The 14,515-nt window shown below is 47.8% G+C and overlaps 1 protein-coding gene across 5 annotated transcripts in view; it reads right to left on the reverse strand.

The window, feature by feature from the left end:
- The window catches only part of MTFR1L (mitochondrial fission regulator 1 like), a 29,733-nt gene extending 17,298 nt beyond the window's left edge, over positions 1-12,435 (reverse strand). For 2 of the 5 annotated variants that reach the window (XR_011562962.1, XM_019980951.2), the window contains exons 1-6: positions 12,307-12,422; positions 8,876-9,019; positions 8,366-8,470; positions 5,499-5,608; positions 4,804-5,015; positions 3,228-3,549 (exon numbers count right to left, since the gene is read on the reverse strand). Coding sequence is in view for 4 of the 5 variants with exons in the window: in XM_019980951.2 (XP_019836510.1) it covers positions 3,228-3,549; positions 4,804-5,015; positions 5,499-5,608; positions 8,366-8,470; positions 8,876-8,890 (764 nt within the window). In the remaining variant the exon portion in view is untranslated. Of the gene's footprint in view, positions 1-3,227; positions 3,550-4,803; positions 5,016-5,498; positions 5,609-8,365; positions 8,471-8,875; positions 9,020-10,806; positions 11,407-11,450; positions 12,187-12,306 lie in introns of those variants that run through there. The other 3 variants (XM_070776231.1, XM_019980959.2, XM_019980969.2) reach the window with 3 other exon arrangements.
- Positions 12,436-14,515: the final 2,080 nt, after the last annotated feature.

Raw genomic sequence — 14,515 nt, forward strand, 5'->3', positions numbered from 1 at the left:
TCTGTAACTAGGACGCTTAACAAAGGATAATTCTGAAACGTAAGATTTACACGTCTGCAGATACTGGCTTCGGAGAAGGCAATGGCACCCCACTCCAGTACTCTTGCTTGGAAAATCCCATGGACGGAGGAGCCTGGTAGGCTGCAGTTCATGGGGTCGCTAAGAGTCGGACACGACTGAGCGACTTCACTTTCACTTTTCACTTTCATGCATTGGAGAAGGAAATGGCAACACACTCCACTGTTCTTGCCTGGAGAATCCCAGGGACGGGGGAGCCTGGTGGCTGCCATCTATGGGGTCACACAGAGTCGGACACGACTGAAGTGACTTAGCAGCAGCAGCAGCAGATACTGGCTTATTTGCATCCACCAAACAATTTTTCTTTATTTTTTATTGAAGGATAATTGCTTTACACAATTTTGCTGTTTTCTGTCAAACCTCAACATGAATCAGCCATAGGTATACATATATCCCCTCTCTTCTGAAGCTCCCCCATCTATCTCCCCACCCCACCCCTCTAGGTTGATATACAGCCCCTGTCGAGTTTCCTGAGCCATACAGCATACAGCCATACAGCAAATTCCCATTGGCTATCTATTTTACATATGGCAATGTAAGTTTCCATGTTACTCTTTCCATACATCTCACCCTCTCCCCATGTCTGTAAGTCTATTCTGTTTCTCCACTGCTGCCCTATAGATAATTCTTCAGAACCATTTTTCTAGATTCCATATATATGTGTTAGAATACGGTATTTATCTTTCTCTTTCTGACTCACTTCACTCTGTATAATAGGTTCTAGGTTTATCCACCTCATTACAACTGACTCAAATGTGTTCTTTTATGGCTAATATTCCATTTGTGTATATGCACCACAACTACTTTATCCATTCATCTTCGATGGACATCTAGGTTGCTTCCATGTTTTATCTATTGTAAATAGTGCTGCAGTGATCACTAACTCCCGGAGTTCACTCAGACTCATGTCCATCGAGTCAGTGATGCCATCCAGCCATCTCCTCCTCTGTCATCCCCTTCTCCTCCTGCCCCCAATCCCTCCCAGCATCAGACTCTTTTCCAATGAGTCAACTCTTTGCATTAGGTGGCCAAAGTACTGGAGTTTCAGCTTTAGCATCATTCCCTCCAAAGAAATCCCAGGGCTGATCTCCTTGCAGTCCAAGGGACTCTCAAGAGTCTTCTCCAACACCACAATTCAAAAGCATCAATTCTTCGGCGCTCAGCTTTCTTCACAGTCCAACTCTCACATCCATACATGACCACAGGAAAAACCATAGCCTTTGACTAGATGGACCTTTGTTGGCAAAGTAATGTCTCTGCTTTTGAATATGCTATCTAGGTTGGTTATAACTTTCCTTCCAAGAAGTAAGCGTCTTTGATGGACAGGGAGGCCTAGCGTGCTGTGATTCATGGGGTCAAGGAGTCGGACACGACTGAGTGACTGAACTGAACTGAACAATGGTGTATGATACATGTCTCTTTCAATTTTAGTTTCCTCGGGGTACATGCCTAGGAGTGGGATTGCTGGGTCATATGGTAGTTTTATTCCTAGTTTTTTAAGGAATCTCCATACTGTCTTCCATAGTGGCTGTATCAATTTACATTCCCACCAACAGTGCAAGAGTGTTCCCTTTTCCCCACGCCCTCTCCAGCATTGTTTGTTTGTAGACTTTCTGATGAAGGCCATTCTGACTGGTGTGAGGTGATATCTTGTATTTTTGATTTGCATTTCTCTCATAATGAGCAATTTTGAGCATCTTTTCATGTGTTTGTTAGCCATCTGTATGTCTTCTTTGGAGAAATGTCTGTTTAGGGCTTCCCCCCACTTTCTTATTGGGTTGTTTGTTTTTCTGGCATTGAGTTGCAAGAGCTGTTTGTATATTTTGGAAATTGATCCTTTGTCAGTTGTTTCATTTGCTATTATTTTCTCCCATTCTGAGGGTTGTCTTTTCACCTTGCTTATAGTCTCCTTTGCTGTACAAAAGCTTTTAATCACGTCCCACTTGTTTACTTTTATTTCCATTACTCTAGGAGGTGGGTCCTAAGAGAATCTTGCTTTGATTTCTGTCATTGAGTGTTCTGCTTGTTTTCCTCTAATAAGAGTTTTATAGTTTCTAGTCTTACATTTAGGTCTTTAATCTATTTTGAGTTTATCTTTGTGTGTGGTGTTAGGAGGTGTTCTAATTTCATTCTTTTACATGTAGCTGTCCAGTTTTCCCAGCATCATTTATTGAAGAGGCTGAAAACAGCTTTTTAACTGCATTAAAAAATACAGCTGCACACCTGGCCTCTGGACTTTGAGGTTAAGATGTCAAATATTTCAATGCCCAGAATCTACATTTAAATAAACACTTCTGGTATGTCCCATGCAGTAGAGAAACACTGCAGGCAGATGACTCTCAGGCTGGAGCTCCAGGGCTTCTCTGCTAGATGAGTTTCTCATGGTAGGTATTTCCCAAATCCCCTCACACTCCCATCAGAAACACCTAGAGTTCTACTCCTTGGGTGTTCTGCTTTGGTAAGTTTAAGGTGTATTTTGAACAAACCCAAGCAATTCTGATCGGCAGCCAGAGTTAGGCACTAGGCATCTCAAAAGCTTTGTTCGTAAATCTGTGTTTCCAGGGTTGGTTTGAATAATGGACCACTATTTAAAGGGAATTCTCCTTCCACCAAGTCTACTTTTTGAGATACTAAAATAACTATTATGCAACTGTACTTTGAAGGATGGGGCACAGGGACAGTTATTACTAGCAGTATGAGAACTGGAGTGGTGAAGCCTTGCTGGAGGACAGAAGCTGGATTAGATGAGCCTTCTTATTAAACCTCTGTTTAGTAACATTTGGTTGGGTTAGATCATCCCAACCAAATGTAAAGTGCTGCTCTTTTTTCAAACTGGGGTCCCCAGGCACTAGCAAGCGGGCAGCAAGCTTTGTGAATGAAATTACACATTGCTACTAATGAGGATTTACTATGTAAGTATTTACTTTCTATTAGATAATTGGCCACAGGCAACTTAAACAGTAGGGGATTCAGTGGCTAAGACTCTGAGGTCCCAATGCAGGGGGCCTGGGTTCAATCCCTGGTCAGGGAACTAGATCCCACATACCACAGTGAAGATCCCATATCCCGAGTGGCATAATGAAGACCCAGCACAGCCCCCTTTCCCGCCCCCCAAAATGATCATCATAAGCTCCTTAAGGTATACTTACAGGTCTTGGCTCTGCTTCATCCGGTGGAAGTCCTTTAGGATACCCATCATATCTGCAAAGCTGCTGGCCTTGGACAGAGAGACGCAGTCATCCTCTTCAGATGAGCTGCAGGTAGCTTTGTGTTCTGGTTTGCAACATTCAGGGCTGGCAGAACAAAGCAGGGGGACTGATGGAAGCTCAGGGACCTCTATCTCGGTCTCCTCGGTGATGTCACTAATGACAAAGGAAGTTGTAGAGTGGAATGAGGATCCAAAACAAGGTAAGGGAGAAGAGACATTTGAACTTCCTGGAGATAAGAAATCTGGCGTTAATGAAGCCGAAGCTGAAAGAGAAAACAATAGGCATGGATGGACATTGGGGCTAAAATACAGCAGTTACATCTCCCCACAAGCACTGCCTACCAAATATTCATTTCCTGGGCTGACACCATGACATTCTGGGTTCCTCCACTACCTTCCCCTCTCAGGATCTCAAGAAGATGTAGCAGTATTATGCTTTTCCAGTGTTCAGAAGGGCAGAAAAACCCACCCCATAAAGGCCTTGCTTCCTAAAAGCTCCCATTTTGCAGCGGGCAATGGAATGACAGCATTCTTTAGACTGAAGCAATAGTGTAGAACCATGGCCTGATTTTGTCCTTTTCTCTAACTAGGCCAGTGCTTCTGACTGTGCTCCTTTAAATGCAGCTATCTGTGACTGGAAGAACTGTTCTACAGACAAAAACCAGAATGGTGATAGTTCTCCCAGTTCCCAAATTTTAATGGAGAGAATTTCCTCAATTTCTAAGTTTCTAGGGAATATTTTTGGATTTTTCCTAAACTACTTCAGCATGTCTCTTGGATGATTAAAAAAAAATGTAGCGAACAAATATAAATGGAAAATTCAAGTCCATTTTCTCTATAAAACTGCCACATGAGAGAATTAAATACATAAAAATTTTCAAAGAGAGAACCATGATTTTCACATGTTCTACCAACTGACAAGGTTTGGGAGCTATAACTTTGAGTCAATGAGTAGCAAAAAAGTGAGAATGGGAGGAATATGAGGGTTAAACACTGAGCATCCTGGGAAAGATCCACCCGTTGGTATTTCCTACATCTGGTCAGCCCATCCATTCCCAGTGATTCTCCCTTAACTGCAGACAGAAAGGCTGAGGGATGGAGAGGTGGTCTCTGGTAGAAAGTCAGAGTGCAAGGAAAAGGAAAATATGCTTATAAAGGGAGATATCTCTCAGTGGTGGGGAAAACTTATTTCTCATATTGAAAAGGAAAGCCACTGAGCACTCATGGAAGACATGATCTTAAAAGACATTTGGAAGAGAGGTGGTTTTTGTGGCTGAGGGAGGGAATCTGCCTGGGGCCCCAGATTAAGTGAAGATTTTGTTCCTAACCCAACCAGTCTGCCCCAAATGGCTGACAGAAACCATCCAAAGATTATATAGGCTAGCCAGGCTTTAGGGCAGTCCCAGAGCCCTAGACTCCAGTACCCCCAAATCAAGGACCATTCTTATCCTTATCCTGTCCAAAAGCTAAACAAAAACAAACAGCCTGCTATTTGGTCCTGGCTCAGGGGCTCCTACCTGCATCAGCTGCCACTATTTTGGCAATCTGGCTGCGCAGGTGGCTCAGCTCATCCTGCAACTCGGTGGTACGGCTGAGGGCTGGCAGGGCTGGCTTCTTCAGGGCCAGGAGCCTCTCCTCTGACCCACGCAGGTTGGGCACTGAGGCATTGCGCTGCATGACAATCAGAGGGCTGGGCTTCCAGGTGTGCCTCAGGGGGCGTGTATCGCTCCTGGACCAGGGAGAGAAAAGTGTCAGAGACATGGGCCACTGCACTGCTTCCAAACTTCCTTCATACACTCCTGCAAGAGTTACATAGCTAGACTTCCCTGGTGGTCCAGGGATTAAGAATCTGCCTGCCAATGCAGGGAACAGGGTTTCACCCCGATCTGGGAAGATTTCTCATGCTGCAGGACAACTGGACTGTGTGCCACAGCTACTGAAGTCCATGCCCCTAGAGCCAATGCTCCACAATGAGAGAAGCCACTGCAATGAGAAGCCTGTGCATAGCAACTAAGACCAAGTGCAGCCAAAAATTAAACAAATAAAGGAGATTAACTTCCTTGCTCTTAAAAAATAAAAGTAACACAGCCAGGTTCTACTCCCACTCCTAGCTCTCACTCCTGTTGCCCTCCATCTCACTCTTCTTCTGCCTACCACCTCATCTGTGAAGAAGCTTTTCATTCCCCAGTTGGCAGGCTACTGCCTCAGCTACCTGACCCGGGCATAAGTCTCCTCTTCATCTGCAGCAATCCAGGCGATGTCAGCCAGGGTAGGAACTGGGGGCACATCCCTCAGACACAGGTCAGAGATGTTGGGCAGGGTCTGTGGGGAAGGAAAATTCATTAACATTTACTGCCATCGTGATGAGACAACTGGAAACTGGGCAAAATACATAAGGGAACACCTAATCCAGCACTGGGTGTAGGAAGACTTCCTAAAGGATGTCCAGTTGGAAGCAGTTTGAATAAGAGGCCAGAAGTAAGAGTCTATGAGATTACAAATAATTCAGCATGGCTGGAACAGGAAGGATAGAGTGGTGGGGAGTTGGGAGAGATTGGGAAGTGAATTAGGAGCTTTGAAATAATGAGCCATTGAAAGGTCAAGTAAGTAAGGATTAGATGTGAGCTTTTAAAAGATTACTCTGGCTACGGTTTGGAGCATGGATGGGAAGGTGGAGAGCAATCATAAGATTTTACCGGAAAAAAAGAGTCACACTCATTTGTTTAAGTCTTACCTGTCATGGCTTTTAAGCTATAACTGCAGAAGTAAGTAGCTGTAATGGAGACCGGTATGGCCCAGAGCCTAAAATATTTACTATCTGGTCCTCTGCTGACCCCTGGCTAGAGCAAAGAAGTCTTCAGTGGGACTGGCAAGAGTTACTTTTTTAACAGAGATGCCCACTGTCTAGCTTTCTGGTTGTGAGAATACAGGTGCAAGGACATGGACAATCTGTTGTACCAACAGGAGATTTCTCCTGGCAAGCTCTTTACAACACCTTTGTAGCATATTGGGATCTACATGTTATAGCAACACAGTCAGAAACAAAGTTGATAATTTGACTATTTAGATTTAAATTTTTAAAAATGGCTAATTAGACAAAAGGAATCGTAATGTAGTTCCTTAAAATAGCTCCTCCACCCAAATGAACAACTAGGGAACAGGGAGATTGTGTGACACCATGTTAAATGAAAAATTAGGAAGGTTCAATTATATTCTGACTGTTTACAACAAAGAAAAATACATGCTTAGAAAAAGACAAAAAAGAACTAAAATGTGTGTCATGACTATGTGATTACAGGCAACTTGTTTCCCTTTTTTCATAATTTAATATTTTCATATGGATAAATTAAAAAATAAATCAATAAGATTCCCTTAAAAATATTTAAGGTAATCAATTTACAACACAGTTTCTCAAAAATCCACCTGTATATGAGTTAAATTCAGATGTTTCTGCTATAGACTGTTCAGTAGGTAGATCCGGAACTGATAGCTCTGACGTTTTGATAGGGAATCTGGGTCTCACAGACGTGAAGTGATGCTCCAAGGTTACAAACGAGCTAATGACGCAGGCGTTAATGCTAGGATGGGCCATTTAGGGAACGCCTCCATTGGCTTTCCTTGATTAGCCAGAAAGCTCCTCTGCTATTGGCAATTAAATGAATTAACAAATAAAAGTACTTAGCACAGTGCCTGGCACATAGTGTGGGCTCAATAAATGTAGCTGTTTATTACTGGTATTACTAATACTACTTCTGCTCTGTGGGAGCCTGTGCCCTTGATTATCTGCCCAGGAGCATCCAGCCAAAGGACTAGAGAGGCTATAGTCAAATGTGGGGGCAACCATAACTGATTCATGCTTCCAAGCTGTCCTTCCCTGTGTTCCTGAGGCTTGAGGCAGCCAGGGCCACATTCAGCCCTAGGCAATAACTGGGTCAAGAGACAACACCCTGCACCAAACCCCAAACCCATTCCAATTCAGACTCCAGATAAGCTCCTACACAGTTTGCAGCTCAGCATCTGATATACAAACTCAGCTCCTTCATTTTCAGGCACATATTTCTGTCTCCTTTGTGTAGGCAGAAAGCTGAAGTAGTTCTTTTGTGTTCCAGCTCCCCAAAGGCACAGACCTTAAGCATCTAACTTGGAGCTGATGCTTAATCATTAGTTCTTACAGGGAGGCAACTAGGACTAACAAATGCTACTTAGCTTTCCACTGCACAAGGGAGTCTTACTCACCTGGGTCAGACAAGTCTGTGCTATACTGAATGCTAAAGGCCCTTTGGGCACAGAGGTGAGACTGAAATAGCCCAGTAAAGGAATGGCTAAACTTGGCTAGAAAAGAGAGGATGAGGAATAAAGACATAAGGGAAATACTGTAAATAGGTAGCTAAGCAGGGCAAGCCTTAGGCTAGTGAAGAAAAGCAATTTAATTGTTAGTCGCTCAGCTGTGTCCGACTTTTTGCGACCCCATGGACTGTAGCCCACCAGGCTCCTCTGTCCATGGGATTTCCCATGCAAGAATACTGGGTGCCATTTCCTTCTCCAGGGATCTTCCTGACCCAGGGATCAAACTTGGGTCCCTCACGGTGCAGGTAGATTAGATTCTTTACTGTCTGAGCCACCAGGGAAGCCCTGAGTGACAACACCATATTAAAAGAAAAGCAGAGTTCATCTCAAAATCACACACAGCACTCAGTGTTCTGTGAGGGGACCTGCCAGGGTTGCAGGCACACACCTTAGAGCACAGACATGGCTAGTCTAGAGATCCAGTTCAGCAGGGGCCTTTGGCCTACTCTGATACACTGGATTGCTGGAGCCTGATGAAATTTGAGTTGCTTAGCAGAGGCATCAAGGATGCAATATGATTAATTTATGAGCAGATTGGGAGCTTGACTTGTGGTCACAGGTTTGTGTGCAATCAGGAAGCCACAGTGACCAGCACACATTAAAAGCAGTTAAATATTTTTTGAAAAATGAAGACGATCAGGAAAGCAACCTGTCTTGCAACGCCGAGTCTGGGCCACAGAAGCAGCACCACTCTCCCATACGCTCTGGGCCACTATTTTCCAGCTCACTTACCTCAAAGGATGCCCGGGGACATGGCTTCAGGGGCAAGTTGGTCCCAATTCGTCTCACTACACTTCGAGCAGCGCCATGCGGCTTATTTTGCCAGATTGGGATGGTCTAAAGCACAGAGAGACAGCCACAACCTCAGAAAAAAATCCAACTGCTGTCCCCATCCTCTCCCCTACCTTCCCTTTAGCAGCAACCTTCACCTTGGCCAGATACATAAGAGGACACCTGCTGTTGCTGAGGCACAGTAAATGCTGGGAGGATCCAGAGAAAAGGGTGAGGAATTAGCGGCCCTCCCTTCCCACTACACAGAGTGACAGAGACACACTGACCCCCTAACTGCCCCAGTATCAGTTGGTTCTGCCTGGAAGGAGGGGATGGAAGGCAGGACCCTTCAATTCCAAGCCTGGGTGGGGGAAGAGTTAACTTGAGGATCTCAGAACTTCCTATAGAACTTTTAGCAGGTCTAGTGCTTAATCTTCCCCATTACACCCTTGCCTTGGGAATGCCCCTTACCACATTGGCTTCCATTCCTGACGTTTCAACTGGCTCCTGCACTTGAAGGACAAGGCAGCCACCGGGCAGCGCTAGAGGCTTGAGGAGGCAGGGAGTGTGATGCCTTCATATCAGGCCATCTTAAGGAACACCAGACTTCTCTTCCTGTGAAACAATCCCCACAGGAGACTCAGTGGCTACCACACAAGCCCCACAAAACCAGGCCCTACAGTGTTAATCGCTCAGTCGTGTTCAACTCTTTGCGACCCCATGGACTGTAGCCCACCAGGCTCCTCTGTCCATGGGATTCTCCAGGCAAGAATACCGGAGTGGGTAGCCATTCCCTTCTCCAAGGATCTTCCCAATCCAGGGTTCAAACCTAGGTCTCCCACATTGCAAGCAGATTCTTTACCATCTGAGCCACCAGAGAAGCCCATGACTAACAATGAGGCTTCTCTGACGTTTCACAGGGGAAGAAAACCAGCCAAAGAGGCTGTGCTCACCCAACCATGGCTTCTATAAATCCAGACCCTTAGAGGTTCTATTTCAGATGCACCATGCTGGGAGCCTTCCTGAGTCCTTAGGTTTCCTGAGGCAAAACTTCTAAAGAATATATATGTATAATTGAATCACTGTGCTGTATACCCAAAATAAACATGATGTTATAAATGAACTATACTTCAATTAAAAAAATTTTTTAAGTCGGTAAGACTAAAAACAAACTTCAATGTAAATAGAATCCTTTGGTAGATAAAAAAGCTCATGGGAAAAGCAGAGTGTAGGTGCCATCCAAGTCCAACATTCATTCCTGAGGATAAGATATAAAAAAAAAGTCCAGCATGTGCCACCCAGCCTAGCACTGCTGGACCACTACACCGGGCAGATGTAAAACAGACAACAGGAGAAAGAAGCCAGTTTGGCCAAAGTCACTCTACCGGGCTACTGGGGAAGAGCCAAAACTTTTTATCCTGGCTCAGCCTTCAACTGGCTTAATAGCCTTAGGCAAGTTACTTAATCTTTCAGAATGCAGTTTCTCTGTCTGTAAGAAGACCTGTAAGAGCTGTAAGAGCTGCCACTCAGGGATATCGAGAGGGTCAATCAGTGAAATAAGATTTTAAAGTACTTAATGAACTGTTGAAACAAGACACAGATGGGCGGATTCCTCATAGCTGCCCTTGCATGGTGAGCAGCTGCAGTCAATGAACTCATTCAGTCCCTTGTTCATCAAACACTTAATACTCGCTCTGTGCCAGGACCTATGCTGGGCACTGTAGGGGCTATGGAAAGAGTAAGACACAGCCATGCTCTCAAGGAACTCACCATCTAGAAGAGAGACAGGACTCGAATACCTAATTCTACCAGAGGCTGAATATCACTGTCTAAGAAAGGCACATCATGCAGCTGGCCAGGTGAGTTCAGCTCCCTGGCCCCAAGGCCCCATAGTGAGTTCAGAGGGGCTAAGAAGGGAAAGAAAACAGCAACAATAACACAGGTTTAGGAAAAGAAGCAGAGAAGGCAATGGCACCCCACTCCAGTACTCTTGCCTGGACAATCCCATGGACGGAGGAGCCTGGTAGGCTGGAGTCCATGGGGTCGCTGAGGGTCGGACACGACTGAGCGACTTCACTTTCACTTTTCACTTTCATGCACTGGAGAAGGAAATGGCAACCCACTCCAGTGTTCTTGCCTGGAGAATCCCAGGGATGGGGGAGCCTGGTGAGCTGCCGTCTATGGGGTCGCACAGAGTTGGACACGACTGAAGTGACTTAGCAGCAGCAGCAGCAGGAAAAGGTGAAGAGATGTATAAAGAGCAGAGTATGGTAAGGCCATAAAGGTAGGGGAGGTGGGGTGCATGTCAGGTAATGGTCAGGTCTCGAGGGCTGGGAATGTTCTAGGTAAGGAGTCAGTGCAGAGCCAAGGGCAGCCTCTGAAGAGGGGTGGGCTGGACTAACCAGCTCTTTCCAGAAACCTCCCTTGGACGGTCTCTCTTCACCTCTAGGAGAGGAGGTATTACTCCGCGACACATGAGGAAAGGAAGCTAGAAAAGAGGAAGGGACGGCTTTAAGGTCACTTAGTGGCCACGGCGGTAGAAAGCACCGGAGTCTGGTCCAGATCCTCCTGCCTCCAACCTGGGTTCCATCTTCTCAGCAAAGTTCAAGACTTTTTACAAAAGTCCTTCGGTGTGCCAGGCTCTGTGCTGTCAGTGCCTGCCACAAGCCCCACACAACAGTGCTTCCCTGTGTTTCTCACTTTAGTCGCTGCAGCCACTACCTCTCCAAACTTATCTCCAAACTCGGCTGGGCCTAATCCTCACGTGGCAGCCAGAGGCCTCTTTTTAGAACACATTGGCAATAGATCTCTGCCAAGCTTCAACCCCTCATGCTTGCTAGAGCCAAGAAGATAACACCAAGACTCTTCAGCATGGCCAGCAGGCCCTCCCTGTCTTTCTCTCCCAGCCGACAAGGCCTCTCCACTCTGGTCCCTGCACGCTTCACCGCCACACCCGCCTTCCCCTGCCCTCCACCCACATTGGCCTTGCAGCCCCTCAATGGCCTTGTTTACTCTATTCCCTCTGCTTGAAACCCTACCAGCCTACCAGCCTCTTCCCCAAGCTCATCCTCAATTACTCCTGGAGCTCAGCTGAAGCATTGCCTGCCCTTCCCGGACGGGCGTCCCGCGTTTCCTCCGGAGCAGCAGTAACTAGATAACGGTGTAGCTTGTGCAGTTTGTCCGAAGGGCGGGACTTCCAGGTACAGCCCTAAGCCCGCTCCGTACCCGGCAGGCACTCGAGCATTTGTCAAGAAACGAACCAACAAGAACGCCGACTTAGCCTTGAACCCTGAACAAGTGTCTGCCTAGAAGACTCCCCACGGCTCGCTGGCCGCGCGCCTGGTTCCCACCGCCTCCGAGCCCGCACTGCCCTTTCCGGGTCTGCTGTCCTGGTGTTTTTACACACGGTCCCCCAGCGCCTCCCGAGCGGGGCCTGGCCCCATCATCCCGGTCCCCGCCGAGGCCGCCGCGCTCAGCGCCGTTCTGTGCCGGGGGAGGGGGAGCAGCCGCGGGGAGCTTCGTCCAGGACACGCCTCCCTTCCCCCCTCAACAGCCCGACCCGACGAGGTCAAGGTCGGCCAAGTTCTCGCCTCGGCTCGGGGGTGGTGGAGCACCCATGAACTCAAAGGCCCGGCGCCGGGTCCCGGAGGAAGCGAGGAGGCGGCAGAAACGAGAAGCCTCTGGTGCGGCTGGGTGACTCGGGCGCGCAACTGCCCCCCGGGGACTCAGTTTCCCCTCAGCCGAGTGTGGCGGACAACACGAGTTCCCGCGAGAACCGGCGCGGGCCCAGCAGCCGCGGGCAGCGCACGGCGCCCGGCACTCGGCCGCGCGACACGCCGGGCCGGAGGGCCGCGCTCCCGCTCGCATTCCCGCTCCGGGGCGGCACTCGGACCTAGTCTCACCTCAGACTGCAGCTCCGGATTCACTCACCTCACGGCCCCTCCTACCACAGCGGGCCGCCCAGCCTCACTCGCCCTCACTTCCGCTGACCCACCCCCCGGAAGCGATCCCTTGCAGCTGCGCGCCGAGCCGCGGCCGCGCGCGTCTTCCGGAAGCGGGCTCTGCTGGGGGTGGGGCGAGAGAGGATCCTGCGGCCGAGGCGGGGCGGTAGAGGGTAAACGCCTGCCATAGGCCACGCCCCCCTGGGGGAAAAGTTGGTGGCACCCGGAAACCCCTGAGGTCAGCCGGCCCTTTCCTGCTCTCCACGCTTAGTCCCTATCCAACCTTTGGAAGGGATCTGTGTTGCTATTCGGCCTCCAAATTGATCGGTGTCTGCTGTCCCCACCTCGACTATAAACTTCCGAAGCTTCGCGCCGGCGTTCGAGGCTCCAGGCTTAGTGCTTGCCCCACCTCATCTCACTCTGGTTCCTTCAGTTTATTTTTTGCAAATTAATTTATTTAATTGGAGGCTAGTTACAATATTGTATTGGTTTTTGCCATACATTCACATGAATCAGCCATGGGTGTACATGTGTCCCCCATCGTGAACCCCTCTCCCACCTCCCTCTGGTTCCTTCAGTTTATGCTTCCCAGCCAAGACCCTCTACAGTCTTCTCTGCACCAAGAAATGAGCCTCTTTCTCCTCTTGACTCTTGCCCTCCAGTGCTTTGTAGCTTTCTTCTATTTTAGCTGTTGTGTATCACACACTCATACCCACCACGGTATATTGTGAGTTGGTTGATCAGATGGGTAGACTGAGAAGCAAGACACCAGAGGCATTGCAAGAGAGACCCACATTCCTTCCAGGCTCACTCACCCACTCCCTTATTGTGCTCAACGCCCCCCGCCCCAGTCTTGGTCACATGACTTGGTCACCATGGCATCCAGGCCTGGGTCACATGCCCTCCTCTGACTTCAGGGTGACTGTGCCTGGCTCCCAGGCTGCTGTTCTTTGGTCTCAAAGCTTGAAAGTCCTAGCTGCCAGGGACAGATGGGCTTCATGGTGGGGAGAATCTGTGCTGTCATACAGGCCTTCTGGTCAAACAAACTCCTTACTTTAATGCCCTATTGTTGCTCTCTTGAAATTAAAATTTTTTTTCAACAAAGGCCCTGCATTTTCATTTTGCACTGGACCCTGCAAACTATGTAGCTGGTCCTAGTCAGAGACGGTGTCCACCCTGATTCCCACCATACTGCAAATGATGAAATTTGACTTCCAGGTCCAGCCCTCTTTCCAGGATGAGAAATTGTTGCTTTAATCATCACTTTCCCATCCTGGGCAATGGCAGATCTTGCAAATCCATTCTAGCTGCCTTTCCTTGGATGTGGTAGTGCAGTCTCTCTTTTTCCTGAAGATCACTTTTACCCAGCACATGACTCTATCCCCCAGCAGCTGTGCTGGCTGCTCACAGCTGCCCCATTCTCAGAATGGAAGCCCTAACCTAATAAGTTACTCTACCTCTAAGCCTAGGAGCGACTGATACAAGGTACAAGAGGCCAGTTCAATTTGGTGGTATGGTTTAGGCTCTAGAGCCTTTCTCCTGTGATCTGGCCAAGGTTTGGCTTTCAGATTCTATTCCTGCTCAAGGTTCTTTCTTTCCCCCTTTCTTCTTCAATAGCCATGAAATTAAAAGATGCTTACTCCTTGGAAGGAAAGTTATAACCAACCTAAACAGCATATTAAAAAGGAGAGACATTACTTTGTCAACAAAGGTCTGTCTAGTCAAGGCTATGGTTTTTCCAGTAGTCATGTATGGATGTGAGAGTTGGACTGTGAAGAATGCTGAGCGCCGAAGAATTGATGCTTTTGAACCATGGTGTTGGAGAAGACTCTTGAGAGTCCCTTGGACTGCAAGGAGATCCAACCAATTCATCCTAAAGGAGATCAGTCCTGGGTGTTCTTTGGTAGGACTGATGCTGAAGCTGAAACTCCAATACTTTGGCCACCTGATGTGAAGGGCTGACTCATTTGAAAAGACCCTGATGCTGGGAAAGATTGAGGGCAGGAGGAGAAGGGGACAGCAGAGGATGAGATGGTTGGATGGCATCACCGACTCAATGGACATGGGTTTGGGTGGACCCCAGGAGTTTGTGATGGACAGGGAGGCCTGGGGTGCTGTAGTTCATGGGGTCTCAAAGAGACGGACACGACTGAGCGGCTGAACTAACTTG

The sequence above is a fragment of the Bos indicus genome, chromosome 2 (genome assembly GCF_029378745.1).
Source record: "Bos indicus isolate NIAB-ARS_2022 breed Sahiwal x Tharparkar chromosome 2, NIAB-ARS_B.indTharparkar_mat_pri_1.0, whole genome shotgun sequence".
In the NCBI taxonomy this organism is placed as follows: Eukaryota; Metazoa; Chordata; class Mammalia; order Artiodactyla; family Bovidae; genus Bos; species Bos indicus.